This window comes from Rhinatrema bivittatum, chromosome 2 (genome assembly GCF_901001135.1).
Source record: "Rhinatrema bivittatum chromosome 2, aRhiBiv1.1, whole genome shotgun sequence".
Lineage (NCBI taxonomy): Eukaryota > Metazoa > Chordata > Amphibia > Gymnophiona > Rhinatrematidae > Rhinatrema > Rhinatrema bivittatum.
In genome coordinates this window covers 153662861-153690564 of record NC_042616.1, presented here as the reverse complement: position 1 = coordinate 153690564, position 27704 = coordinate 153662861, and the positions used below count along the sequence as shown (strand labels likewise).

Below are 27704 nucleotides of genomic sequence, written 5' to 3'. Positions count from 1 at the left end.
CCCCCATGCCTCCCCCTCAAAAAAAAAAAAAAAAAAGACATCTGTTTTCCCTAATATCAGTACAATTAGATACATTAGATAGTACCAGTGACATTAAATACAGGCCAGAAAATGTAGGGGTCTATTTTTATTGGGCTTCAGTGCCTAACGTTGGGTGATCGTAACCTAAATTGGCCTATTTAAAGCCCGAGTAGGGCCTAAAAAGTAGGCAGCTATGGGGGAAGAGTTAGCCTGTGAAAAAGTTTGACACCTGCTCCCAAATGGTCCATGCTTAACCTCTATCCCTAGAAATCCATGGTCTATATATTTTTATGTAAGAGTGGGAATAGGAGGCTGGTACCTTTTAGCCTTGATGATTACAGCAGTGATATCTAGGGCGACTTGCAGAAATGTGTGATCAATTTTTGCCTTACCTTTCTGTTGGAAACAGAGAATTTTTTCTTTTGCTTTTTTTTTTTTTGGGGGGGGGGGGGCTATTAGTGCAGATGTGAGGGGGTTAAGTTTTTCCATGAAGGTAGTAAATCAGTTACTCTGCTCCTAGGCTTAAGGCCTATCTCTTGTTTGGAAGAGCCCTGGGAGGAATTGTGGGGAGAGCAGATGGAACAGTCTGCTTTATGGAAGTCTCATCATTTAGTTCAACTGAAAGAATAAAAAGATGTGTTCTGCTGATGCTAAAGTATGCTGATTCTGCCAGAAATGAATATCCCTATCTTAAGGGAATTGTCTGCAGAAACTTGTTTTTGCTACTTCCTGTATGCATTCTTACTGTGGAAGTTGAACTTGTTGAACATTCCCTATTTTATGTTTGATTAAATTGGGCCATATTGGAGCCACCAAGCCTGTGGCCTAATTTTTTTTCCCAGGATTGGGGTTTCTGGGAGAAGGATGCCATTCATTTAAGGAAGCACACAGCTTCATCAGCCACAAAGGGAAATACCCAGAGCCCAGTCCTATAAACCATCTGACCATGTTCAAAGAATCCCAGTAATCAGTGAAAGGTTTGTATTCCCAGTTTATGTACACACACACATCCTAGTGTAAGGGTCTGTCAAAAAATGAAGGGATAAAGACACTAACATGTCTAGAACCACTCCTCTGACCTGCCCTCACCCCAGGAATGCCCTTTTCCCAGTGGTGGAGACTACATACATGCACACTTTTTGCAGGAGGTAGCAGTACATGTGCTGTTACACTGCCAGCATACTTTTACCCTCATCAAGGCCTGGTAACTTTCAGGCTATTTTATATGTGTAAATACATTTCTGTGTGGAAGGCATAAAAACAAGTTTGCTTACCATAAACGGTGAGTTGTTCCATAGAAAGCAGGATGAATTAGCCATTACATGCAGGAGATGTTATCCAGCCGCACTGAATGGACCTCTCTCTTAGCTGAGCTTTTGCTCTACCAAGCATGTGTGGGAATTCCTGCTCAGGTGTCTTTTAGCCCCCTCAGTGATTTTAGAGCTAATTCTATTTATTTATTTGTTCTTTTTTTTATACCGATGTTCATGACAAGTCATATCACATCGGTTTACATCAAACATAGGTGAAGTACATCGAACAGGTGTAATTCTAGCTAGGTGGTCAGCTCTCCAGGGAAATGGGCAGGTATTTAGTATGGCTAATTAATTCTGCTGACTGCGGGGAGGGGGGGGGGGGGGGGGGAGGGGACAGTTTACAGTAAGCAAACTTGCTTTTTCTATTGATAAGGAGGGCTAAATTAACCATTACATGTGGGAATGCCCAAGCTGAGGGTTACAGCAGGGCATTTACTGAATAAGCAACCCTGACCTTCCCATGGAGAATTGACAACTGAGCGGAGTCTTCGCAAAACTGCTCGCCCACATTTACTGTCATTCTTTGGGAGATTATCCAGAGTAATGGAATGCAAAGGTCTGTACTGACAACACTGTTGCAGTTTTGCCGATGTCTTCAAGTGGTATAGTTCGTAGATGAGCCACGCCATGGCTCTGACTTGATGAGCCTTTATGGTGTCTGTAATTTGTAGGCCTGCTAGTCTATAGCAGTGTGAAATGTAGTCTGCTAGCCAACTGGACAATGGAGAAATTACTTACCTGATAATTCCATTTTCCTTAGTGTAAACAGATGGACTCAGGCGCAGGGGGTTATGCTCCCCTGCCAGCAGCTGGAGACGGAGAAAGCTGACATCACAGTACATTTACTCCTACAATGACCCCAGCCTGCCACTATTTTCTCTTCAAAAGCAACTGTGGACAGACTAGCAAAAAACATGATTAAAAAACAGTCAACCACAACTGTACTCAACCAACAATAAACACTGAACTCAAGTAAAATCACAGATACCCCAAGCTAGGGACTGGGTGAACATTTGCCAGTAATCCCTTGGGAACTAGAACCCCAGGAGGTCCATGGAGACAAGCAATTGGCAGCTGAGGGCAGGAAACTGAGTCCATCTGTCTACACTAAGGAAAACGAAATTCAGTTAAGTAGTTTCTCCATTTGCTAGTGTGTAGACAGATGGACTCAGGACCAGTGGGATGAACCAAAGCTACTTCCGAACAGGGCAGGAGGCTACAAAGGCTGCGTCCTCCCGGGCCTGCACATCCAGATGATAAAATCTGAAAAAAAAAGTGTACAAGGAGGACCACGTCACAGCTCACCAGATATCAACAGGAGATAGCAATCTAACCTCTGCCCATGACACTGCCTGAGCCCTAGTGGAATGAGCCTTAAACGAAATAGGCAATGGCTTAGCAGCAGCCACATACGCTGCCGTGACCACCTCCTTAATCCAGTGAGCTATTGTAGCCTGCGAAGTTGTTTCGCCTTGCTTCCTTCCACCATGAAGGACAAACAGGCGACCCGTCTTCAAGAAAGGCTCAGAGACTTCCAGATATTGCACTACACGCTGCTTGACATCTAAGGAATGCAGAAAACAATACTCCTTCATGTCCTGAACCTTATCCAAGGAGGGCAACGAAATGGTCTTTCAGCTTTGGTGTTGATGCCATGTGGATGTACAACTTGCAGAGTAAATATCCAGAATTGTTTGCAGCAATTAAACTTGTGTGTTCTTTGTGTGCCATTTTGGAATTTGCACAGACCAGCGCAAGGAATAACCTTTATTGAGGCAATGCTTAACCATAGGAGCATGCCATTTATTGGTGTTGAGACAGCTTGTGTGTTCAGTTAGTCTAATTCTTCTGTAAACGACCCGGGCGGGGGAACTATCTTTTTGCACTGTCATACCTATGGTCAAATATTTCAGGCTTTGGGATTTCCACGTGGATGTTAAAGAATTTTAAAACAGTTCATCAGATCTTGCAATCTAGGGTAAGCACACAAGTTTAAAGTAAATGAATAGAGGACACTTTGATAAGTGAACACATTTTATTCAAGAGGGAATTCAGCTGGCAATAAAGGTAAGCAATTCTTAAAAACACTGTAATGAATTTCAATAAGCTCATAAAATCTCTTGCAAGTTAAACCTTCAAAACAATGCAATGTAAAATACTCAATAGCATTCAGATAAAACTTTCAATAAACATTAGCACTTTATATTAACAACCTATGCATTTGTTATTACTCTGGAACTAGTTCTTTTGTGAAACTTTTGATTATTTTCAGATAATAATAAAAGAACATTTTGGAAAATGACTTATCTTTGCTTTGCTGTTTCTTGCTTTAAAATTCAATAATTGATTCTTTATGTTTTCTTGTCTTTTAGATACTTTAGAGAGATTCTGCAAGAAAGAGACTGACTTTTCTAAAGTTAAGTATTAGTTTTCTTACTATACATCCTTGTGTCTCTGTCTATTATGGGAATACTTTCCTTTATTTTTCTAACCTCTTTTCTTTGTCTCTAGTACACTTTACTGTCAGATCACTATTTTTTTTACTGTCTCTGGTTATCAATTTTTCACCAATGAAGTGGCTTATGAGTGTGGCTTGTAAACACTGTTTGAGTGTGACAATCTGGCATACCCCAAGGATGAGAAGCTTTGGATGCTTGAGATCTGAGCTTGACAGTAGAAACAGGAACTCTAACACTCTTGATCTCAACGCTGGCACAGGACTGCAGGATTTTCTTAATATCCTAACTTTAATAAAGGAAAAAGAGAAACTATCTTCCAAACCTAATATGTCATGCCGACTTGTTGTACTGTAGCAACTAATTAAAACAAAGGATAACCAAGATTACCCTATACTACAGAAACAGTAAAAGGAACTGTGTTGTGTGACAAATGATACTGGGTTTGAGAATTGTGATGTGTAATGAGACAAATGACAAGATGTGACAATGAGATATCACTACAAGTATACTGTGTTTACAGTCTATATATACACACACACACATTCATTCCATACTTTATCATCTTCTCAGTCAGTTTTATTTGTTTTCTGACATTAATTTAGAGAATAACTAAGTTAATTGTCTTTAACCTGCTTTTATTTCAAACAGTTACACTGTAATTCTGAATTTTTTCAGAATTAATTTGAAACAGCTGAAACCATTTTTAATTTTTCCAAGTTCTCTTCTGGACTTTAAAATTTATTTTGGAATTTATTCCAGAACTAAATTGGTATTAACTTTCAAACTACTGACTTACAGTCAGAGTAAGTACTCACACTTAACCAGTTAAATATCACAATGGTTAGCTTTATTATTTTCACCAGTATTATTCTTCTGTTATTTGAATGCTTCCTTCTTGAGAGATAAGCCATTTTTTTAAAAACATTATTAATTATATCCATCAAAAAATATAAAACAAAGAAAAAAACATGCAATTGAAGAATAAGCAAGGAAAATATAATAATCATCAATTAGTACAAATCCTCATCAAGGGGATATTAAGAAACATTCAAGAAGAGGAAAAAGCAAAATTAAATTAATCTAACATAGCATGCTGTTAGACAAAAAGCATTTATGTGTACATAACACCTCAGTAACATGACTCTTATTGTTCTAAACATTAAACCATAGGTGTTTTGTCATTAAGGGATGTCTCTGAATGAGATGGATTTACAAACACATAGGTGGTCCCTTGGTAAGTCACTAAACATTACAGGGAAACTTTAGAAAGAAAGCAGCACCAAGTAAAACAGTACGCTGTTTAAGGGTCAAGAATAGTTTCCTGCGCTGTTGTGTCTCACAGGGATAAATCAGGGAACACTTGCACTTTCTGTCCACAAAATATTTCAGCCATGTATTTGAAATATTGTTTAAGTACTATCTCCTTAAACATATCATAAATAAAAGAAACTAACAATGTTACCTTGGCTGAAATTACATTCTGGGAATCTTGAAGTAAAATCAGATAAGCTGGAGCTATTTATAGATGCAAGAAAGTCTATACTCCCTTTCAGGCCTCACCTCTCTTCTCAACTCAGGGAGATAACGCTTAGATAACTTACAGCCTGATTTTAAAAGGCCTGCGCACGTAAAAAATGGGGGTTACGTGCGCGGCCGGGCCTTGTGCACGCTGCACACATTTTAGAACAGGCCTGGCCACGTACGAAATCCCCGTTACATGCAGAAATGCCAGGCCCTGCAAAAGGGGCGGGCAGGGACAGTGTCATTAGCCGCTTTCCCTGGGAAGCACACACACCGGCAGCCTTAATTGGAGCGGACTGGGAGGGAACTGGGGAAGTCCTAGTCGTGTCACCGCACATTAACTTTTAAAATCCCCCCCTCCCCCATGCATGGAGGAGACCACCCAGCCGCACATGCGTGGTGGATTTTAAATCCACGTGCGGATATCATATTTTATAACACACGTACACTGACGCGCACGTGTTATAAAATAGCCGCGTGCATGGGTCTTAAAACTGGCCCCTTTATATCTTTATCCTAGGCTAATTTGTGGAACACACATATATACTTCTTAAATAGTTCAACTGCAGATATCAATCTCGATTTAGGAAAACGTAATAATCTCAATGAAAATTAACAGGTAAGAACTAATTTTCCTTTAAATTCCAGTACCATTCTCCTAATGGGTATCGTGAACCTCTCCAACTTTAACAATCCTACACATCACAAAATAAGACATGCTTATTCTCAATCTTGTTTACACAAGTGCTGTCTCTCTGTTTACCATGCTTTTTCAAAGAGGACAGTAGCTGTCTCTAATGGTAAATGAAACCATCCTTGAATTAATCTGTTAATTCATTGAAAACGATTGGTATTATAAAATAATTCAATTTCCTCCAGAAACTTTTAGAACTATACATTTCTCATATTGACAGCAAAGCAGGGGCAGATTGCAGGAAAATAATTGGCCCGGGGGATTTTTTTTAAAACTGGTCCATGGGGTATCTATCGTCCTCATGCACTTTCCCTGCAGCACTTGTCAACAGCTCCCAAAGCATACCAAGTCAACCTTGGAACCTAGTAGCAGTGAGCCAAAATATCTCTAAAACAAACTTCATCTTTCCTAAATAACTAAGAAGTTGATGACATTCTAAGATCAGGGGGGAGTAGAGCTGCAGCCCCTGTTCCATCCATATAAATTGGTTGGGCTCCCTATACATTTGCTTAGATCTCTTATAGAGATATATCCTGAATTCTCAGTCTGGTTCTTGAATCAGTTGCAAGTAATGTAACTGCCAGCTAATGTCAGACACACACACACATCACAAACAGATTTTTAGATTGCAGAAACTTTATTGACACATACACTAACACCCACAGACACATACTCTCTCTCAGACACAATCACTGTATCTGTGAAAGCATTAAAGGGTGATAATGAATTGAAAGGCTGCTCACAGGTAACAATTTCTCTTACAGCTTCTCAGGGCAATGAAGGGGGCCCCCTGCCACTCACCTGCTTCCCATTTCAATTTTTTGTTGATTATAAGCAGCCGTTGGTGGGTAGCACAAACATTTTCCTGTGTCCCTCTCCATACGCATTCATTCTGTCACACAGAGACACACTCACTCATACATGATCTCTTTCTCTTTCACACATGATCTCAGAAGGTCAGAAGAGGCAAGCACCTGCCCAGAGTACCAGGCCCAGGGGGCACTAATGCACCTCATCAGGGGGCCGGCCACCATTGTAGTGGAACAAGCATTCCTTAGCCCCTATGTGGCTGCCAGTCATGTCATCCAAGGAGGTACTGCCTGCCCCCCCCCCCCCCCCCCAGCCATATTACTTACATTACCCGGGGTACTGAGCATCCCAGCAATATTCTTGAGGGGATCAGCGAGATAATAGGCAGGGGATGCCGAACAGAGAAAGAGCCAGGAAAGGGCAGAGAGGAGAAGGGGGGGGTCACTGTAGTACATTATATGTTTTTGTTTAACATCAGGTAAGTTCCAAATTGCGAAGGGACAAGGCATGGGTTCAGAGTGAGACCTGAGGGAGGAAGGTACAGCCTGTAGATCAATTTCCCAGACAGCTACAAGCTGTCAGCTGGACTAAGCAAGAGACCCTGTGACCCACTCCCTCCTTCCATGCTCCCCTTTGTATTTCAACCCTACCATGTTCCCCATGTGTCTGTCTCTCTCCTCTCCTCACCCTGTACCTCCATCTATATGTCTGTCTGTTTCTCCACCTTCTCCTGGTCCTGGCCCAGCATGCTGTGAGAGGGGAGAGGGGATGGGACCAAGAGGGTCAATGCTACAGAAATCTGTACAGCCCCTGGAGGTCTGGTGTGCCTCCCTTCTTCCTATGCTGTCCAATCAGCATAAGAAAAGAGCTGCCTGTCTCTCCCTGTAACGAAGAGACTGTGGAGACAGGAGGAATTACCTGCAAAACAGGTCTTCTGACTGGATGCTGCACAGCATGCCTGAAAACCCTAGCAGCTGCCCATCTTCCGCTGAGAAGTTTAAAAAAAAAAAGTCACATGATGGGAGTTACCGGCCCACCGGGGGGATGCCCCTGCAGCAAAGTAACCTCCACAAGTTTTGCAAAATGTAATTGAACTTATTTTTTTGCACGTAATGCTCTTGCCATTTGTGAACTCTTTGAAAGTAGAGCTTATAGACAAACTTAGTCTAAATTACCTATATCTCATCCTAACTAAATAACATCTGCATGTAGAATATAATGTTAGCTAGTTATATACATGTCCATACACATATACCTACATCCTTTCTCCCCCAATCTAGATAACCCATGTTACCTAGGTTTATTACATTTTTCCAGCAACCCCTAACTGGTGAATTTGTTACTATTCAGATTCTTTTATAGAAAATGCAGTTTGCCATTTTAGCCAACCCATCCATGTGCAAACCTTTGTATGTCTAACACAGCTTGTTATACAATATACTAACACAACTAGCAATTCAGAATACCTGCTTTACTGCTCCTGGCTAGGTGCCAACGCCCATTCCACATCCTGCCAGAGTTAACTACTAATACCTGTACATCTCTGCTACTTGATCTCCAGGCTAACAGGGACTCTCTGCGCTCCTTTCAATGCCACATCTCTCATCGCTCTTTTTCTGTCTGCATCTCTGTCTGGTTCTTAATTACTCTGTGTCAGTCTGGTTCTCTCTCAAGCCCTCACCATTACTCTTCTGTCTGCATCTCTGTCTTGTCCCTCACCATTCCTTCTGCTTTCCCTCTCCTCCATTCCCTCACTGTTCAGAGACTCTATCTGCATCCTCTTTATTCCCATCACCTACTTTGCTGCTCCACAGGCACTATTGCCATGGTGTGAAACTGAAAATCCCCCTCTGTCCAGTTTATACTGTGCTGCTCTGAATCCATAACTGCATGTGCTATATAATATAATCACCATCTTCTAGGTCCTTTAGTCTGTTTCTCATGTTGAGGATTACTTTAAAGGCCACCCCATGTATCTGATATTCAATTGCTATTCATCTGCTGCACCTTGGATCAATCTCCTCTCCTGTTATGAAGCAGGTTGGCACACAGTCCTAGTGATCTCCATGTTGGTGCTGTACTGGGACTGCCACACTCCTCCTCCTTTATAAGCACTGCCTAGTTGTCCTTATAGTACATGAAACAAACAGGATTCCCAGCTGTATCTCTGAAAAATAAAACCTTGTGTTGACTCCCAGCCTCTCTCCTGCTGCTGCTATTTGCATCTGCATTCCCCTTCCTTCTGCCTTGCCATCGAATCATTCAATGGCTAACTTCTGGCTGCCTGCTCTTTTTAGCCCCTTATCTTTGCATCAGCCCCTATACCTGCCCTGAACAACTGGTTCCTGCTATGCTGATCCCCCATCCCCCTTCTGTACCTTTTCTTCCACCCTCTATTGTTTTACTCTCCAGGAATCCCAATGGATAGAAGTTGGAACCCATCCCAATGAAACTGTGATGGGGGTGACGAAAAGTGAGGGCCTGGTTATGCATCTCTGACCATCCAGGGTGGCTGTGGTGTCTATACCAATAGTTAAACAGATATATCTTGTATAAAGTATACTATTGTCTACTAGCAGCAGTTATTCCAACAGTCTTATGAGGCTTTCCTTCCCATTGAAAAAAGGTTTCACATAGTAAAGTTCGCCAAGGAGGGGGGATGCCCCCACTGCAATTCTGCCAAAAATCTAGAGCTGCATGCATGACCTTTCACATTTTCATTTTATACTCAGAATGTGTCCTATTTCTTTGACTAAATAATGATTAACCATTGGCACCACTTGATTATCTGCCTACATTCATCTACATTAGTTTGTGTTCTCCAAGCCACTAGTCAAAGGATTCCCCTAAAATGTTAATATATCTAAATGTTGCTCTGCATGAAACTTCCTAAGCTGGCTGGTGTTTCCCTATTGCATGAGAAATAGTTCCCAATCTTTTATCATTCTATTCTTATCTCCTCCTGTGTGTCCAACCACAATTAGCATACCATCAATGGATTCTTTGCTGGAAAGTGGGCCTCTGGCCTCCAGCTTCATTACCTCACAAGTAGTTAATTGCTTTTGTTTGAACCTTTCTATTCATCATTGCTCTGTAGACCTAAGATCAGCCTCCAACCCATTAAGTTGATACATTTCCTGGCAGCCTCTAGTTTTCATAACCTTGCCATATTCTCACTTTCTTAACATCCTCTAGTCTATACCTTATTACACTACAAATTGTTCACAACTCTTGCCTCCCTTCAGCAAGCCCTAATGCAATTTTCAAGCCAGTTTAGCAAAGACTAATAATGCTGTGAATATATTATCCCACTTCATTACTCTGGTCTCATAATTGTATGTGAAAGAGTCATTTCCATTCTCATGTGTTAGCTCCTTAGGCATACTGGAAGCCTCCCCATCTTTAACATTTTTGCATCACCTTAACTCATTGAAAGAATATTGCTATTGTAAATTAAATCAATCTACACTAGACACTTTAGATCTACATATTTTCTTACATACCCCTTTCAGTCATAATTTAACATGAAAGTAACTTTTTCTACAAGTTTATCAAATCTAAATTGAACTACTATTATTTTTGACTGTATGTTCCTGTCATTTAAGTTAACTTTTTGAAGGAGACAATTTGTAGGCAAGCTTAGTAGAAATTTAATGAAATATATATCTCAACCTAGCCATATAAATTCTGTATGCAGCATATAATATTAGCTAGTTTGTGTGTGTGTCTGTACACTTTTACATATACAATCTTTCTTTCCCCTCACTACAAACCCTATGGTGCTTGATGTTACCAAATTCTTTCAATAGTCTTCTAGCTGGTGATATTGCTACTAGACAGATTCTTTTATAGAAAGGGTCCAGTGTTTTATTGCTGGGGAGCCCACCCATTTACATGCCCACATATCTACCATAGCTTCTTATACAATACACTAGTACTACTGAATTAAGATTATCTGCTTTACTGCTCCTGGCTAGCTGCCAATGTCCATTCCACATTCTTCCAGAGTTCATTGCTAATTCCTGCACATCTTTGTTCCTACATTGTTTACCTGTTTCTTGCGCTTCTCTTCTCTCACTTCTCTATCATGTAACTCGTTACGCTTGTTATTGTTCTCTGTACTCCCATTCCCTGCCCATGTTCATTGTATTTTCTACCTATTGTTTATTTATTTAAAACCTTTTCTATACTGGCATTAGTGGGTACATCATGCCAGTTTATGTAAACCAACATGATGTACCCTCTAATGTCGGTACAGAAAAGCCACTAAATAAATAAATAAAACAACTGGATATAATTATCTTCTTTATAAAACTTCAGCATTTTCTTTCAAAAGATGACAATCACCTCAGAAGTATCTTTCTATCATCCCCTTGCTTATGTGTGTGTGCGCGCATACTCATACACAATACTCCTTTTCTCCATTCCTGCTTTCTAGGAGAGTGGGAGTCCCTCTGTGCTACTGTCTAGCATGTTTTGATAACTGTGTTGTGTTCATCTTGCGTCCTGCATCTCTTCTGGTCAGTTGCTACTCCACATCTGTTTGCATCTCTCACATCCCTCGCCATTCTTCATCTCTCCAAATCTCTCTGGGACCTCACCATTCCTCGTTTGTCTGACTCTCTATCTGATTCCCTTCCCACTCAGCATCAGTTTGAATCGCTCTTCAGTCCCATACTGTTCCTTGCCATCCTGTCCCACCCTACCTGATTTTTCTTTCTCCCTAGTCCCTCACTGTTATGCACCACTTCTTTCACTGTTTCATCTTTATTCCCATCACAGGCTTATTAGATTATTTTTTAATGTGAAGGATGTACCTGATTTCCAGCTTCTATACCTCTGCTGCACACTGGACTAATCTTTTTACTTGTTTCCCCTGTTCCAGACCAGATTCATAAACTGGCTTTGGATCTCTACCAGAGTGGGAGCCCCACACTGCTCCCTCCTTAAAAGCAAAGCCTGACTGACCCTTAAACTAAATGAAAAAAAAAAACAAGATTCATAATAGTACCTTCGACAATCAAAGTTTTCTGCTGGCTCCCTACCTCTGTCTCTCTCTCTTGGACTTGTTTGCCTACCTGACAACACCGATCATTCTAAAAGACAGAGAAAAAGAGCTCACGTACTCTGCTCCCCTCCCCACACTCTCATCATCACATGATTTGGCCAGCTGACTGTAAGCCCTTTGCAGGGTGCGATGGACACAGCTTCTACGTTGCCCTTACACTTTAGTCGAAGCAATTCTAAATAGGATTATAAACAGAACAAGCCTCAGACACCAACGTCCAGAATAGAGCGGAACTGCAACATCTGAATTGATTCAGAGTCTGCTATCGCGCCTCCCTCGCCCAATGTTCTCGTTTCTATTTGTAATTATGGCGCGTCAGAGTCAGGCAGCGGCTTGGGCAGCCCTGTTTCCCGGCATGCTCAGCTGTGCCCGCAGGTCCCCGGAGATCCGTCACTGTTGCTGTTGTACAGCAGGAGGGAGGGAACTCCCGCCTTCTCCCCTCACCACATCTCTTTCTGCGCCAGGCCTCCCGTCGCACGGGAGGGGGCCGAGGGCCCGCCAGAGATGCCGCTGTTTACGTCCAACCCCTTCGATCAGGATGTGGGTGAGTTGCAGCTCCCGCCCGCAGCACCGGCTCAGCACGTCCCGGGACGGGCTCCCGAGTCACGGCTGGCGCCACTTCTGTACCGGGCAGCAGGGCGCATGCGCGCCCCCCAAAGAAACAAAGCCTCCCAACCCCGGTCTCGCTCGCATAAAGGTCCCAGACCATCGGTAACACATGCACTGGGGCAGCTCTGATTTGGTATCTAGAAAGAACCAAATTAGCCCGCGCTCTTTATTTGTAAATATATGTTTTTAAATGTTTTCACAAGATCTAGTTTACTGTTGGCCTCTTGGCTCCAGCTTAATTATCTTATAAGTAGTAGTTAATTGTTTTTTTTTTTTGTTTAAACCCTTTTGTTCATCAGTGCTCTGCAGGCATCACTGTCTGATCCCCATTTGGTTCATAAACTTCATGGCTTCCTCTTGTTCCCAGATCCCTGACATGTTCTGCTTTAATTATCTCAAACTTCATCGCTATCTTTTTACACTGCAGTTAGTTTTTTATTCCTAGGGAGGAGGAATAGCCTAGTGGTTAAAGCAGTGGGCTACGAACCAGGAGACCAGGGTTTGAGCTCCTTGTGATCTTGGGCAAGTCACTTTACCTTCCATTGCCACAAACTTTCGGGCTGATACAGTACAGCGCATGCACAGGAGAGTGGGTGTTTGCACTATATCGGCCTGTTAGATTGTAAGCCCTCTGGGGATAGGGAAATACCTACAGTACCTAAATGTAAACCGATGTGATATCTCAGATCGAATGTTGGTATATAATAATAAATAATAATGTCCTAATGCCATTTCCAGCCAGTTTTGCAGAAGCTCGTAAAGCTGTGAATATACTTTCCCACTACATTACTCTGATTTCCCTATTGTATGATAGCCAATTCCAGTCTCCTGTGTTAGCTCCTAATGGGTATCATGAATCTCCCCAAATTTAAATTCCTACACAGTTCAAAATAAGACATGCTTATTCTCAATTTTGTTTACACTAGTACTGTATCTCTGTTTACCATGCTTTCTCAAAGAGGACAGTCTCTAATGGTAAATGAAACCATTCTTGAATTAATCTGTTAAGTCATTGAAAAACTAGTAGTATAAAATAATTCAATTTCCTCCATGTACATTTAGAACTATGTTTCTCACATTGCCCTTTAAGTTATAATTTAACAGCAAAGTAACCTCACAAGTTTTGCAAAATGTAATTGAACTTACTTTCTTGTACTGTATGCTCTTGTCATTTGTGAACTCTTTGAAAGTACAGCTTCTAGACAACCTTAGTCAACATCTCATTCTAACTAAATAACATCTGTATGCAGCATATCATGTTAGCTAGTTATATATTTGTCCATACACATATACCTACATCCTTTCTTCCCCTAACTAGGTAACCCATGGTACCTGGGTTTATCACATTCTTCCAGCAAAACCTAACTGGTGAATTTGCTACTATTCAGATCTTTTATAGAAAATGCAGTTTGCCATTCTTAGGCAACCCATCCATGTGCCAACCTTTATATATCTAACACAGCTTTTTATACAATATACTAACACAACTAGCAATTCAGATTACCTGCTTTATTGCTTGGGGGGGCTCTCTGTGCTGCTTTCCAGGCCAAATCACTCTTAGGTCCCTCATCGCTCCTTTTCTGTCTGCATCTCTGTCTGGTTCGTAAGTGCTCTGTCTGTCCAGTACTCTCTCAAGCCTTTGCCATTACTCTTCTGTCTGCATCTCTATCTGGTCCCTCATCATTCACCATTCCTTCTGCTCTCCCTCTCCACCATTCACTCACTGTCCAGAGACTCTATCTGTATACTTTTTATTCCCATCACCTACTTTGCTGCTCCACAGGCACTATTGCCATGGTGTGAAACTGAAAATCACCTTTTGTCTAGTTTATACTGTGCTGCTCTGGATCCATAACTGCATGTGCTATATAATACAATCACCTTCTTCCAGGTCTTTTAGTCTGTTTCTCATATTGAGGATTACTTTATAGGCCACTCCATGTATCTGATATTCAATTGCTATTCATCTGCTGCATCTTGTATCAATCCCCTCTTTTGTTCTGAAACAGGTTGGCACACAGTCCTAGTGATCTCCATGTTGGTGCTGTACTGGGACTGCCACATGCCGCCTCCTTTATAAGCACTGCCTAGTTGTCCTTATAGTACTTGAAACAAACAGGATTCCCAGCTGTATCTCTGAAAAATAAAAACCTTGTGTTGACTCCCAGCCTCTCTCCTGCTGCTGTTATTTGCATCTGCATTCCCCTTCCTTCTGCCTTGCCACTGAAGCCTTCAATGGCTAACTTCCCCCTGCCTGCTCTTTTTTTTTTTTTTTAATCTCCTTATCTTTGCATCAGCCCCTATACCTGCCCTGAACAACTGGCTCCTGCTATGCTGATCCCCATCCCTCTCTTGTACCTCTTGCTCCTGAATTTTTTTCCACCCTCTATTGTTTTGCACTCTAGGAATCCCAGTGGTTAGAAGTTGGAACACATCCCAACAAAACTGTGATGGGAGTGACCAAACGTGAGGGCCTGGATATGCATCTCTGTGTTAAACAGATATATCTTGTGTAAAGTATACTATTGTTTTCTAGCAGCAGTTATTCCAACAGTCTTGTGAGGCTTCCTTTCTCATTGAGAAATGGCTTCACATGGTAATGTTCACCAAGGAGGGGAGATGACCCCACTGCAAATAGGGTTACCAACTTTTTCATAGACCATGACTGGAGATCTGCATATATATTTGTCCCCTGCTCCTGTCCTCTCTCTTTTCCCTCCTTTGGTGTATCACAACTGTCTCTCTTTCCCTTCCCACTGCCCCTTATCTTTCTCCCTCCTGTCTCCTGTGCTCTGCCTTGTCCCTTTTCCTGAATTCTCCAGGTCCTGTGCCCCCTCTCTCTACCTTCATTTTCTGTGCCCTCCTGTTTTTTAATCCTTAGCTCCCACTATTTTCTCCTCCTGCTCCTCCAACCTTTCCTGTGCTCTACTGACTCTCCCTACTCCATCCCCTGTGCCATTCTCTGACTGTCCCTCCAGCCTCTGCACCCTCCTCTCTCTCTCTCTCTCTCCCTCCCTCCTTCATTCCCTGTGCCCCCTCTTTCCCCTTCCTTCCTTCCATGTGGCACCTCTGGCTCTCTCATCCAGCATGTGCAACTCCCCCTTTATTCCTCCCTCCCTTCTCCATTCCCTGCATCCTCTTATTTTCTCTCCCATCCTGTCTTTTTTTTTTTTTTTTGCCTCCTCTATGCTTCGTTCTCTCTTCTGAAGCATTCCTGAGCTATGCAGAAAATGCTGCTAGAGCAGCCAAGAGGAGGGAGAGTTTGAGCTGTGTTCCCATCCCCTCTCCCCACAGCTTCCAATCACAGAAGAGAGAGGAGGAGGTGGAGGGAAGAGCCCCAGAGCAACTGCTAAGGAGAGTATGCCTGGAGGGAGGGGGCCCACCCCACTCCCTACAGCGATACTATAACTGTAGGGGGCGAGGAGATAGGGCAGGGCTGCAGCTCCACTTTCAAGCTGCTCCTTCTGCCTTTGTCCCTTCCCCTGCCTATAAACATGAAATGGTGCAGGGCTGTAGGGGAAAGGAGCTGCCTGTCACAGGAGACAGATTTTTAGTGTCCAGTCAGTACTTTCAACTGGACACTATACAGGTGAACAGAAAACTGGACTGTCCTGTTCAAAACCAGGCAGTTGGCAGAAGGCAACCCTAACTGCAAATCAGCCAGAAATCAAGAGCTGCATAACCTTTCACATTTTCACTTTATACTCCAGAATGTGTCCCAATTCTATAATTAAATAATGATTAACCATTGGCATCACTTGATTATCTGCCTACATTCATAGTTGTCCTCAGAGCAGTTGTCAAAATGGATTCCCCAAAGATTTTAATATATCTAAATGTTTCTCTGCATGAAACTTCCTAAGTTTCCCTCTTGCATGAGAAATAGTTCCCAATCTTTTATCATTCTATTCTTATCTCCTCCTGTGTGTCCAACCACAATTAGCATACCATCAATGGATTCTTTGCTGGAAAGTGGGCCTCTGGCCTCCAGCTTCATTCCTCACAAGTAGTTAATTGCTTTTGTTTGAACCTTTCTATTCATCATTGCTCTGTAGACCTAAGATCAGCCTCCAACCAATTGAGTTGATACATTTCCTGGCAGCCTCTACTTTTCATAACCTTGCCATATTCTCACTTTCTTAACATCCTCTAGTGACTAGTCTATACCTTATTACACTACAAATTGTTCACAACTCTTGCCTCCCTTCAGCAAGCCCTAATGCAGTTTTCAAGCCAGTTGAGCAAAGACTAGTAATGCTGTGAATATATTATCGTACTTCATTACTCTGGTCTCATAATTGTATGTGAGAGAGTCATTTCCATTCTCATGTGTTAGCTCCTTATGCGTTTTGTAAGCCTCCCCACCTTTTAACATTTTTGCATCACCTTAACTCATTTTTTCAATCTCCACCAGACACTTTAGATCCACATATTTTCTTACATACCTCTTTCAGTCATAATTTAACATGAAAGTAACCTTTACCACAAGTTTATCAAAACTAAATTGAACTACTATTATCTTTAACTTAAGTGGTAGGAACATACAGTAAACATCTTGAGGGAGACAATTTGTAGGCAAGCTTAGTAGAAATTTAATGAAATATATATCTCAACCTAGCCATATAAATTCTGTATGTTGCATGTAATATTAGCTAGTTTGTGTGTGTGTGTGTCTGTGCACTTTTACATATACAACCTCTCTTCCCCCTCACTTCAAACCGCATGGTGCTTGGTATTATTAAATTCTTTCAATAACCTCTAGCTGGTAACATTGTTACTAGACATATTCTTTTATAGAAAAGGTCCAGTGTTTTATTGCTGGGGAGCTCACCTATTTGCACACCCACATATCTATCATGGCTTTTCATACAGTGCACTAGTACTATTGAATTAAGATTATCTGCTTTACTGCTCCTGGCTAGATACCAATGTCCATTCCACATTCTTCCACAGTTCATTGCTAATTCCTGCACAGATTTGCTCCTATATTAAACAACTGAATATAATTTTCTTGTTTATAAAACTTTGCCATTAAAATGGCTCTCTAGCATTTTCTTTCAACAGATGACAATCACCTTAGAGTTTTCTTTCTATCATCTCTTCACCTGCGCGTGTGTGTGCGTGCAAACACACACACGGTACTCGTGTTCTCTGTTCCAGCCAACCACCTGCTCTGTAGGTCAGTGGGAGTCCCTCTGTGCTGCTGCGTAGCATGTTTTGATCACTGTGTTGTGGCTGGCTTGGTGGTAATGCCTGGGCCAGGGCTTATGCTCCCTGGGCTGGCTAGAGCCGAGGATGGTGGTGGAGGCTGTGTGAAAAGGAGTCCCAGTCACCATGCAGTAGTGGTACCTGGTGACTGGATTTAGGGCCCATTCACAGTGTTCTAGGAGCCCTGTTGCTGTAATGACTAGACTTATGTTTGAAGGGGATATAAAATAGGGCAGAAATCTCCAATTGGTGGTCAATAAATGCTGATGGTGCCAGATACCAGCCCCAGTTCCCATTTAGCTGAAAACCCAAAAGAGCAGAAAACAGTTGCTGGGCCATTAAAACTGTTCTTACTCTGCTGCCAAAAACATTTAAAATTTTCATTAAAATGTGCATGTATTAGACAATTGTAATATATATATATATATCATAAAACATTTTTTTCCATGTTCAATGATTTTTCACTATTTTAAAGGCCATAAATGAACATATATTTTACACTGCAAACAGAATTTTTATAGTTATAATAGCAAATTGAGCACCTTGATTATAACTGGGAGTGAAGTTAGAGCATAAGGTTTTTAAATGCTTTGTTTTGTGAAGAATATTTTCTGTTTTCATTGATAGCCTCTTGTCTTTCTCCAGATTGGTTTGCAGTCTTCTTTCCCAAACAATCTATTTCTCTTTGGAGTATCACAGACAATATGTTAATGTTTCAACATATAGCAATTAGGGGCTCAGTGTGGTATGAGGGAAAGTTTTCTTAAATACTGTGTCCTTTTCTTCCCTGACAATTTAGCACATTCTTTTCGCATTGTGTGGGTTTCTTTCCAGTGAGTTTACCTCCATGCCCTTCTTGGATTTTGCTGAGAAGCTAAATGTTTTTGTTTTCTTGATGTACTTCCAACACCAACTTAAGGGGGTCATTTATTAAGGTATAATATTTTCCCTGAAGGGAAAAATAATGTGGGATTCACTAACCTTTATCATGACGTACCACAGCTTATTAAATCCCACAGGATGTTTTTCAGCATTGAAATATTACCAGGAAGAATACCGTGATAAGAGTGACTCCATGTGTTGGTGGCCCCATAACATGGCGCTGTTATCTTTTAAAGGGCCTGCGCAGCCTGCAGACTTGCCCCGCTCTCCTCATTTGCAAAATCCCCCTCCTATGTGAGCACAGTTGCACTCCTCCCGGGCCCACCCATCCCCTCTGGACCATTACCTTCCAATCACTGGTGGAACAGCAGCTCCCTGATAATCCCCTCAGGTTGCTGGTCAGCCAACGTCATGTTCAAAATAGCACCAGCTGACCTCATCCTCACTTTTGCCCCAATCATGTGGGATTTATCAAAAAATGATAAATAGTTCCCTGCAGTCAGGTTGGCTTCCCCACCATCCCAATTAAAACACCAAATAATAATAATACCTGAGAAACTTTGATTTCTGGTCATCCTGAGATTATCATGGATTAGCTGGGGAGGTTCTGTGCACACAAACATTCTCTCGTGCTCAGACACAAATGCACTCAGATTTTCATTGTCACACACACACAGATGCTCATTTAAATGTACACATACTCTTGCTCATGTTCATTCTCCTGTTTTCTTGCTTCTCTCCCTTTTTCTACACACATTTGCACACGCACGCACAGACTTTCACCTCTGTCCCTCTTCCACACCCACTCAGTCATTCTCATACTTGGGAGCTCTCCAGATTTGCACGAGACTCCAGAATTCTAAAGACATTGCCAAATCTCTGGGCCAACACCAAAAAACTTTGGATCCTGCTGCAGAAACAAGAAAGAGGCTCTGGAAGAAGAAATCAATTGGGCCACTCAAGTGGGAAGGAGGAGCATCGGGCCCACTCAGAAGAGAAAGTAAAGTAGCATCAGATATGTGCAGTGGAAGGAGGGTTCCATGCTGTGGAAAAGGAAACATGTCCGTATCTGCTCCCAATAGCTAGAGGAGAAGGTAATCGGTCATTTGCATGGGCCTGACAGAGAAGGCTGCTGCCCTGCAGTGGGAAGATGTGGGGAGAAGGAGGAGGCTGCTGTCCTTGGAGGGTTTGTAGGGAGGAGGAAGGATAAGGCTGCTATTGGTGACTTTTTTTTTTTGGGGGGGGGGGTGGGGAAGAAAATGATTGAGGGTGTCTGAGAGGGACAGCGATGATAGTGTGTGTGCATGTAGAAGAGGGAGGAAAGTGAGGGTGTGGGGGGAGAATGAGCATTTGTGAGAGAGTATGTGAATGTGAAAATTGAGCATGTATGAGAGTGAAAATGTGATTGTTTGTTTTATTGAGTGTCTGTATATTAGAGAGTATGTGTGCATTCAGCCCCCCACCCCTGCTAATCCTTGATAATCTCAGGGTGACCAGGAATGATTGATCTCTTCCCCCCAAAAATCACTGAAGACATCAGCCTTGTCCTTCCTCTTCCCAGTTCTGAATCCACAAAGGAATAGCATCCTCTTTCCCCACACCCACCAACGATAGCCGCCTCCTTCCTAATCCACTGAACCAACCAACAATAGCAGCCTCCTCCATCCTCCTCCCCTGAACCCACCAACGATAGCAGCCTCATCCTTCCTCTCCCCTCCCAAACTTATCAGTGATAGCAGCTCCCTGCTTACCACACCCCCTCCCTCTGTGGAGCAGCAGCCTTCTCCATCAGACCTGTGCAGCCGACCCGATTACCTCCTCTTTCAGCCTCTGGGGACAAACTGCTGAATTGTTTCCTTTCCTGCAGCATGAAACCCTCTTTCTACTGCACAGATCTGATGCTGCTTTGCTTCTTCTTCTGCCAAAAATGAAATTTCAGATCTATTAATACAAAATTGTATTCATTAAAGTCATCCATTGTACTTGAAGACTGGAGGGTGGCTAATGTAACCCCAATATTTAAAAAAGGCTCCAGGGGTGATCTGGGAAACTACAGACCAGTGAGCCTGACTTCAGTGCCAGGAAAAATAGTGGAATGTTCTAAATATCAAAATCACAGAACATATAGAAAGACATGGTTTAATGAACAAAGTCAGCATGGCTTTACCTAAGGCAAGTCTTGCCTCACAAATCTGCTTCACTTTTTTGAAGGAGTTAATAAACATGTGGATAAAGGTGAACCGGTTGATGTAGTGTATTTGGATTTTCAGAAGACTTTTTTGACAAAGTTCCTCATGAGAGGCTTCTAGAAAATGTAAAAAGTCATGGGATAGGTGGCAATGTCCTTTCATGGATTACAAACTGGCTAAAAGACAGGAAACAGAGTAGGATTAAATGGAGAATTTTCTCTGTGGAAGGGAGTGGGCAGTGGAGTGCCTCAGGGATTTGTATTGGGACCTGTACTTTTCAATCTGACCGGCCCTCAAATGCGCAGTAGAGAGCACTAGGCACTAGGAGGAAATGGAGCAGCGGCGGGGAGGAACAGCGGCGGCAGCACAGAAGGTCTCCGGGGGTCTCTGTCTTGCGCAGGGATAAGCAGTGATGATGACGACACAGACACAGAAATGGAAGGTGTCCTGGAGTCTCTCGCGCGCCTCATCACCGAGCGGGGGGGGGGGGGGAGTTCAGCAACGAGTCCGGTGGAGAGGCGCGCGCGAGAGACACCCGGAGACCTCCCATGGAGCAACGGCGGCGGTATCTAAGCGTCGGGCGGGCCAGCAACGAGCCCGGTGCTGAGGCACGAGTTCTGGATAAGAGAGGAGGAGGGCTGAGGGAGAGGGGCGGGGTTGTGGAGGAGGTGGGAGGGGAAGGAAGAGGATGTGAGTACATGGGAAGGGTAAAGTGGAGTACAGAAAAAGGGAGTGGAGGAGGGCTGAGGGAGAGGGAAGGGGTTGAGATGGGAAGGAAAGGGAAGATGAGCGGGGATGGAAGGAAGAGGATGTGTGTAAGTACGAAGGGTATAGTTGTGGAGGAGGGCTGAGGGTGAAGGGGAACGAAAGGGAAGGTGAGAGGGGAAGGAAGGAAAAGGGAAGAGGATATGACTGAACAAGTGGGAAGGGTAAGAGGTTCTGGAGAAGAGAAAAAATAGCAGAGGAGGGCTGGGAGAGGGAAGGGGTTGTAGATGAGGTGAGAGGGGAAGGAAAGGGAAGATGAGAGGGGATGGAAGGAAAAGGGAAGTTGTGGAGAACAGAGCGGCTCTAACCATGCTGGTCTGACCGATGGAATCTTGCCCGTTTTTAATGGGCTTAACGGCTTGTATATTTATAAATGATCTGGAAAGGAATACGATGAATGAGGTAATCAAATTTGCAGATGATACAAAATTTATTCATAGTAGTTAAATCACAAGCAGATTGTGATAAATTGCAGGAAGACCTTGTGAGACTGGAACATTAGGCATCCAAATGGCAGAAGAAATTTGTGGATAAGTGCAAGTGATGCATATAGGGAAAAATAACCCATGCTATAGTTACACAATCAGGCCGAGACAGTGAAAGTCGCGGGAGAGCGGGCACACGCACAGGCCACTCTCCTGTGTGCGCGATTCAGTAAAAGAAAATATTCAAATTAGGGCTCGTGGTAAAAAGAGGCACTAGGGACACTAGCGCGTGCCTAGCCCCTCTTTTATGACAGGAGCAGCAGCTGTCAGTGAGTTTGACAGCCGACGCTCAATTTTGCCAGCGTTGGTTCTCAAACCTGATGACAGCCATGGGTTCGGAAACCGGATGCCAGCAAAATTGAGCGTCCGTTTTTCGAGCCGCGGGCCGATTTAACTATTTTTTTATTTTTAATTATTTTTAACTTATTAAGTTGGAGGGTGTACAGAAAAGCAGTTTTTACTGCTTTTCTGTACACTTTCCCGGTGCCAGCAGAAATTAACGCCTGACTTTGGGTAGGCGCTAATTTCTGAAAGTAAAATGTACGGCTTGGCTGCACATTTTACTTACTGAATTGCGCGGGAATAACTAATAGGGCCATCAACATGCATTTGCATGTTGCGGGCGCTATTTGTTTCGGAGGGGGTTGGACACGCGTTTTCGAAGCGCTATTACCCCATACTGAATAAGGGGTAAAGCTAGCGCGTCAAACGTGTGTCCAAACGCGGGTTGACAGTGCGCTCTGTACTGTATCGGCCTGAATGTTAGGTTCCAAATTAGGAGCTACCAATCAAGAAAGAGATCTAGGCGTCATAGTGGATAACACATTGAAATCGTCGGTTCAGTGTGCTACGGCAGTCAAAAAAGCAAATAGAATGTTGGGAATTATTAGAAAGGGGATGGTGAATAAAACAGAAAATGTCATAATGCCTCTGTATCACTTCATGGTGAGACTGCACCTTGAATACCTTGTACAATTCTGGTCGCTGCATCTCTAAAAAGATATAGTTGCGATGGAGAAGGTACAGAGAAGGGCAACCAAAATGATAAGGGGAATGGAACAGCTCCCCTATGAGGATAGACCAAAGAGGTTAGGACTTTTCAGCTTGGAGAAGAGACGGCTGAGGGGGGATATGATAGAGGTGTTTAAACTCATGGGAGGTCTAGAATGGGTAAATGTGAATCAGTTATTTACTCTTTCGGATAATAGACTAGGGGGCACTCCATGAAGTTAGCATGGGGCACATTTAAAACTAATCGGAGAAAGTTCTTTTTCCCTCAACGCACAATTAAAGTCTGGAATTTGTTGCCAGAGGATGTGGTTAGTGCAGTTAGTATAGCTGTATTTAAAAAAGGATTGGATAAATTCTTGGAGAAGTCCATTACCTGCTATTAATTAAGTTGACTTAGAAAATAGCCACTGCTATTACTAGCAAGAGTAACATGGAATAGACTTAGTTTTTGGGTACTTGCCAGGTTCTTATGACCTGGATTGACCACTGTTGGAGACACAATGGACCCTTGGTCTGACCCAGTATGGCATGTTCTTAAATTGGCCGAAGCTGCTCTTCCTCCTTACCTGCATGACCCAACTGATTTCTTTTTCCAGTCTTTTCTTGTTTCTGCAGCAGGACTCGGCATTTACTTTAGAGTTCTGGAGTTTCCGGGCCAAATCAGGAGAGTTCCCAGGTACAATGATAATGCCTATATGAAAAATACAAATTTGGATCTTTCTTTGTGCCAGTTATAGGCCTATTGCAAATGTTTCCTTTATGGCAAAACTCATCGCAAGGGTAGTGACCTCTTAATTACCCTTGGTTCTGGAGGAGAGAAACTGCCTGTTTTCTATTTGGTCACAGCGCTTCGTGATTTCACTATTGGATAAGCTTCTGCAGTATATCATTAGGGAAGAGCAAATCCTCCTTGTGTTACTGGATATGAAAGCAGCTTTTGATTAGTCAATCATGCAGACCTCCTCTACAGGCATCATCTATACAGGATTGGGGGACAGGTTCTGCATTGACTAATATCTTGAGGGATGCTGGCCACCGTCTATGTCAAGTGCCCTATAAATGTATCATGTGGGGTTCCCCAAGGCTCCTCACTTTCTCCAGTTCTGTGCAATTTATTCATGTAGTCTCTGGGTAGACTGATAGGTTCAGTAGATCTCCCTGAATCTAGGAAATACCATGGCTCGGTCAAATCAAGGTCCATCAAGCCCAGCATCTTGTCTCCGACAGCGGCCAGCCAGGTTGCAAGTACCTGACAGATCCCATAAAGTAGATCTATTTACTGTTACTCGCTCCCAGATATAGCAAAAGCTTTCCTTCGTCTACCTGGCTAATAATGTGTTATGGATTTTTCCTCCAGGAACTTGGTCAAACTTTTCTTAAACCTCACTATTCTAGTTGCTTTGACCATGTCCTCCGGCGATTGATTCAACTGCTTGATTGCGCATGGTGTGAAGAAGCACTTTGTACAAATTGTTTTGTATCTGTTGGGTTTTATTTTCATGGAATTTCCTTTGTTTTAATATTTTGAGAAATGGTAAATAACTGTCCTTTTTTTACCTGTTTCACCACACTCATGATTTTGTAAACTGGATATATTTACACAGATCACGTGCAAATTGCCTTTTAAGATTGCAAATCAGTATTGTCCTACCTTTAATAATAATGTTCTGTAGATCTCTGAATTTGTGGACAATTTAAGGTTTTTTTTTTTGTTGGTTTTTTTTTTCAGTTATTGGCCATTTAACAAGAAATCCAAAATATAAATCCAGCCTATAAAATAGCCGTCATCTGAGTGCTGTCATTATTGCACAGACTTGGCAAATAATAGGATCCCATAAAAATGTTGTTTGCAGACTTTGCCCACTGTGATTAAATCTGAGAAAAAGTGTTTGCAACAGTAAGATGGAAACATGCCACGCATGATGATAAAGTTCTACAAATAACCTTCATAGTGTCCCTTGTTTTAGTCATGCTCCCACAAGGCAAATTGTAAACATCAGCTGTTTTATGCCTCTTAATTTTGAATACTAAGTCAATATCACACACATCTCAACAACCTCTTCCTGGTCATTAGCATGAACAAGAATTTTGAATTCTGTCAACCACTAGAGGTTGGCATTTAACTTTTCCCTATAGAAGCAGACTTTAAACCATTGCTGTGTCTCAAACACTGAGTTGGAAGTGACCCATTTATCATTGCCTCTAGTTTAGGCAATGCTTGTTTGACATCTCCATCTTTACTATCGCTTGCTTCCCATCAGTATTTTGATTATTCTCAGAGGACATGGGTGACATCATCAAATGGAGCCCCGATGCTGAAAACTTGCGTCAAAATTTCTAAAACTTTGACTAGGCACACTAAGCATGCCTAGCATGCCTTATAACCAATGCCCGGTCCATGTGAGATCCCTCTCCATTCTCTTCTTTTCTGTGGAGCTGTAAGCCTCGTGGTCTGAGTGAGCTCACTTTGGCTATTTTTGGTCTAGTGGAAAGTTTTTCTTTTCATTGCGTTTTTTCATAGTTATTGGTATTGTGTCCGGGTCCCTCTTGGTGCCTCCCAATAGTGTCCTAGTCCAGGGTTTTTGGTGTTTTTGGTAAGCTTCCTTTTGTGATCAATTTTCCCCCTGTGGCAGTGGTTCCTCGGTGCCCGCCGGCCATCGATGGCAGATGCCATTGTTTTGTGTCTGTGACCCCCTTTCTGTCGTCCGGTTTTTGTCGATGCCCCCGGTGCCCGAGGATCATTTCCATCACAAATCCACATGAGATAATGTGTCCTCTGCATGGGGGCATCATAAGACTTTTCTGGGGTTGTCCCCCAAAGGGACTTGACAAGATAGATCAGCTCTTTGGATTGAGGAAGTTTGAGCCATCTGCATCTGTGGCATTGGCATCGATGGACCTTGGACTGCACCAATGGCCACAGCATTATCGACACTGGTGGGCCATCGGTGCTGTCGGCAGATAGGGGTGCCAGAGACCGACCATTGTCTATCTCCTCAAGCCCAAGGATGCCAGGTTCATTGGCCTTGCCACTGGGGAAAGACTGGGCTGAGCATTGAAAGAAGCCTAAGAAGCATCGGTACGGTGCCAGGTGCAGGGATGCACCTGCTCATGCCACAATGCTCCTGAAGTGACCTCGCAGTGACGAGGGCCAATCCTCTATTTGTGCTGTGGGTTTGACTTTCTCCACCGGTCCTGGTGCCAGTCACCAATCTGCCTTGCAGGTCCAAAGAAGATCTGGTCACTTCTCCTTCCTCCCAATCAGTGTTGGCATCAGCAGTGTTTGAGGAGGAGTTGGAGCATTGAGTCCAGCTGGTGGTGGATTAGACACTGCAGGGCATCAGGCCTGTGACACTGACACCGGAGCCAGTGCTGCTCATCATCCTACTGCTGCTGGAGAAGCTCAATGTGCTTATTGGTATGTTATAAACCAAGTGGATGCCGGTTCTCAGGACAGCATCTATACCTGGCGGGGTACCAAGGCTGCCTCCTACTGATATGGTCATTGTTGTTTACTCCAAGGAGAAATCTCCACCGAGGCCTGTAGTCCCCCATCCAGTTTTACTGGTGCCTGCACCTCTGGAAGTAGATCGAGCACCAAGGGCCCCATCCCCTGTAGCATACAGTGAGGATGAGGTCCACTATGACCCTTGGGGGCATGAATCTTCGGAGTCCAAGGAGGGCTCTGATGATCTCCCGTCAGATCCTTCTACTCCAGATGAGCGAAGGAAGTCTCACTCTGAGGACTTAACCTTCACAGGGTTTGTGAGTGTGACAGCGGAGGCCATCCCATTTCAGCTTTTAATGGAGGAGGATGCCAGGCATAAAATGCCTGAGATCCTCCAGTTCGTGGAGCCCCCTAAGGAGATCATGGCGGTCCCGGTACACAAGATCTGTAAGGAACTACTGCTGAGGATATGGGAATACCCCCTCACAGTGCCTCCTGTTAATAAGTAACTGGCTGGGGGTCTACCTTTTCTAGAAGGCTACCAGATTCAGTAAACATCAGCTGCCTCACCGGTCTGTGATAGTCGAATCCGTCCTCAAGAGGGCAGAGTGCTCTCGGACCCATTCCTCTGTGCCCCTGAGGAAGGACCACAGTGCGATGGACGCTCTTGGGAGGAAGGTGTTCCAAGGCCACCATGCTTATTGCCTGCATTGCTGCCTAGCAGCTCTCTACATGAGCCAGTACTCGCAGGACACCTGGAAGCAGGTGCAGGAGGTGGCTGAGCAGCTGCTTTAACAGCAGCAAGATTAAACTCGTGTCACTGGTGCATAAAGGCCTGTGGTACGGAAAACACGAGGTCCGAGCGACCTACGATATTTTCAAGATAGCATCAAGAGATGCTATCTTGAATGGCATGGCTGAGGGGCCTCTGATCTTTTACCAGTGGTACAGGAACAACTCGTTGACATGCTGTGTACTGGAGAGAATCTCTTCTAAGATAGGGTGAGGGATGCTATGGCCCAACTTCGGGATCACCATGAAAGCTTCCAACTATCTGCCAGTACTCTGGACCCGTCCTTATCCAGGAGGCTAGCGGGGCCAAGGAAGCCTTTCTTTCTCCAAAGGAAGAACTATCCTCTGCCTGCCTGCTCACTCCCTTCAACATCATCAGGGCTTCTGTGGCCGTCCCAGGCAGCAGAGAGCCTCCAAGCCCCAGCC

General features: G+C 43.3%; 1 protein-coding gene across 2 annotated transcripts in view; it reads left to right on the top strand.

Moving 5' to 3' along the window:
• Window positions 1-12253: 12253 nt before the first annotated feature.
• STAM (signal transducing adaptor molecule) overlaps window positions 12254-27704 on the top strand; it is a 214711-nt gene continuing 199260 nt past the window's right edge. Inside the window, exon 1 of one of the 2 annotated variants that reach the window (XM_029588752.1) lies at window positions 12254-12433. In XM_029588752.1, the coding sequence (XP_029444612.1) occupies window positions 12394-12433 (40 nt within the window). In that variant the 5' untranslated portion in view covers window positions 12254-12393. The remainder of the gene's footprint in view (window positions 12434-27704) is intronic. The other variant, XM_029588751.1, reaches the window with a different exon arrangement.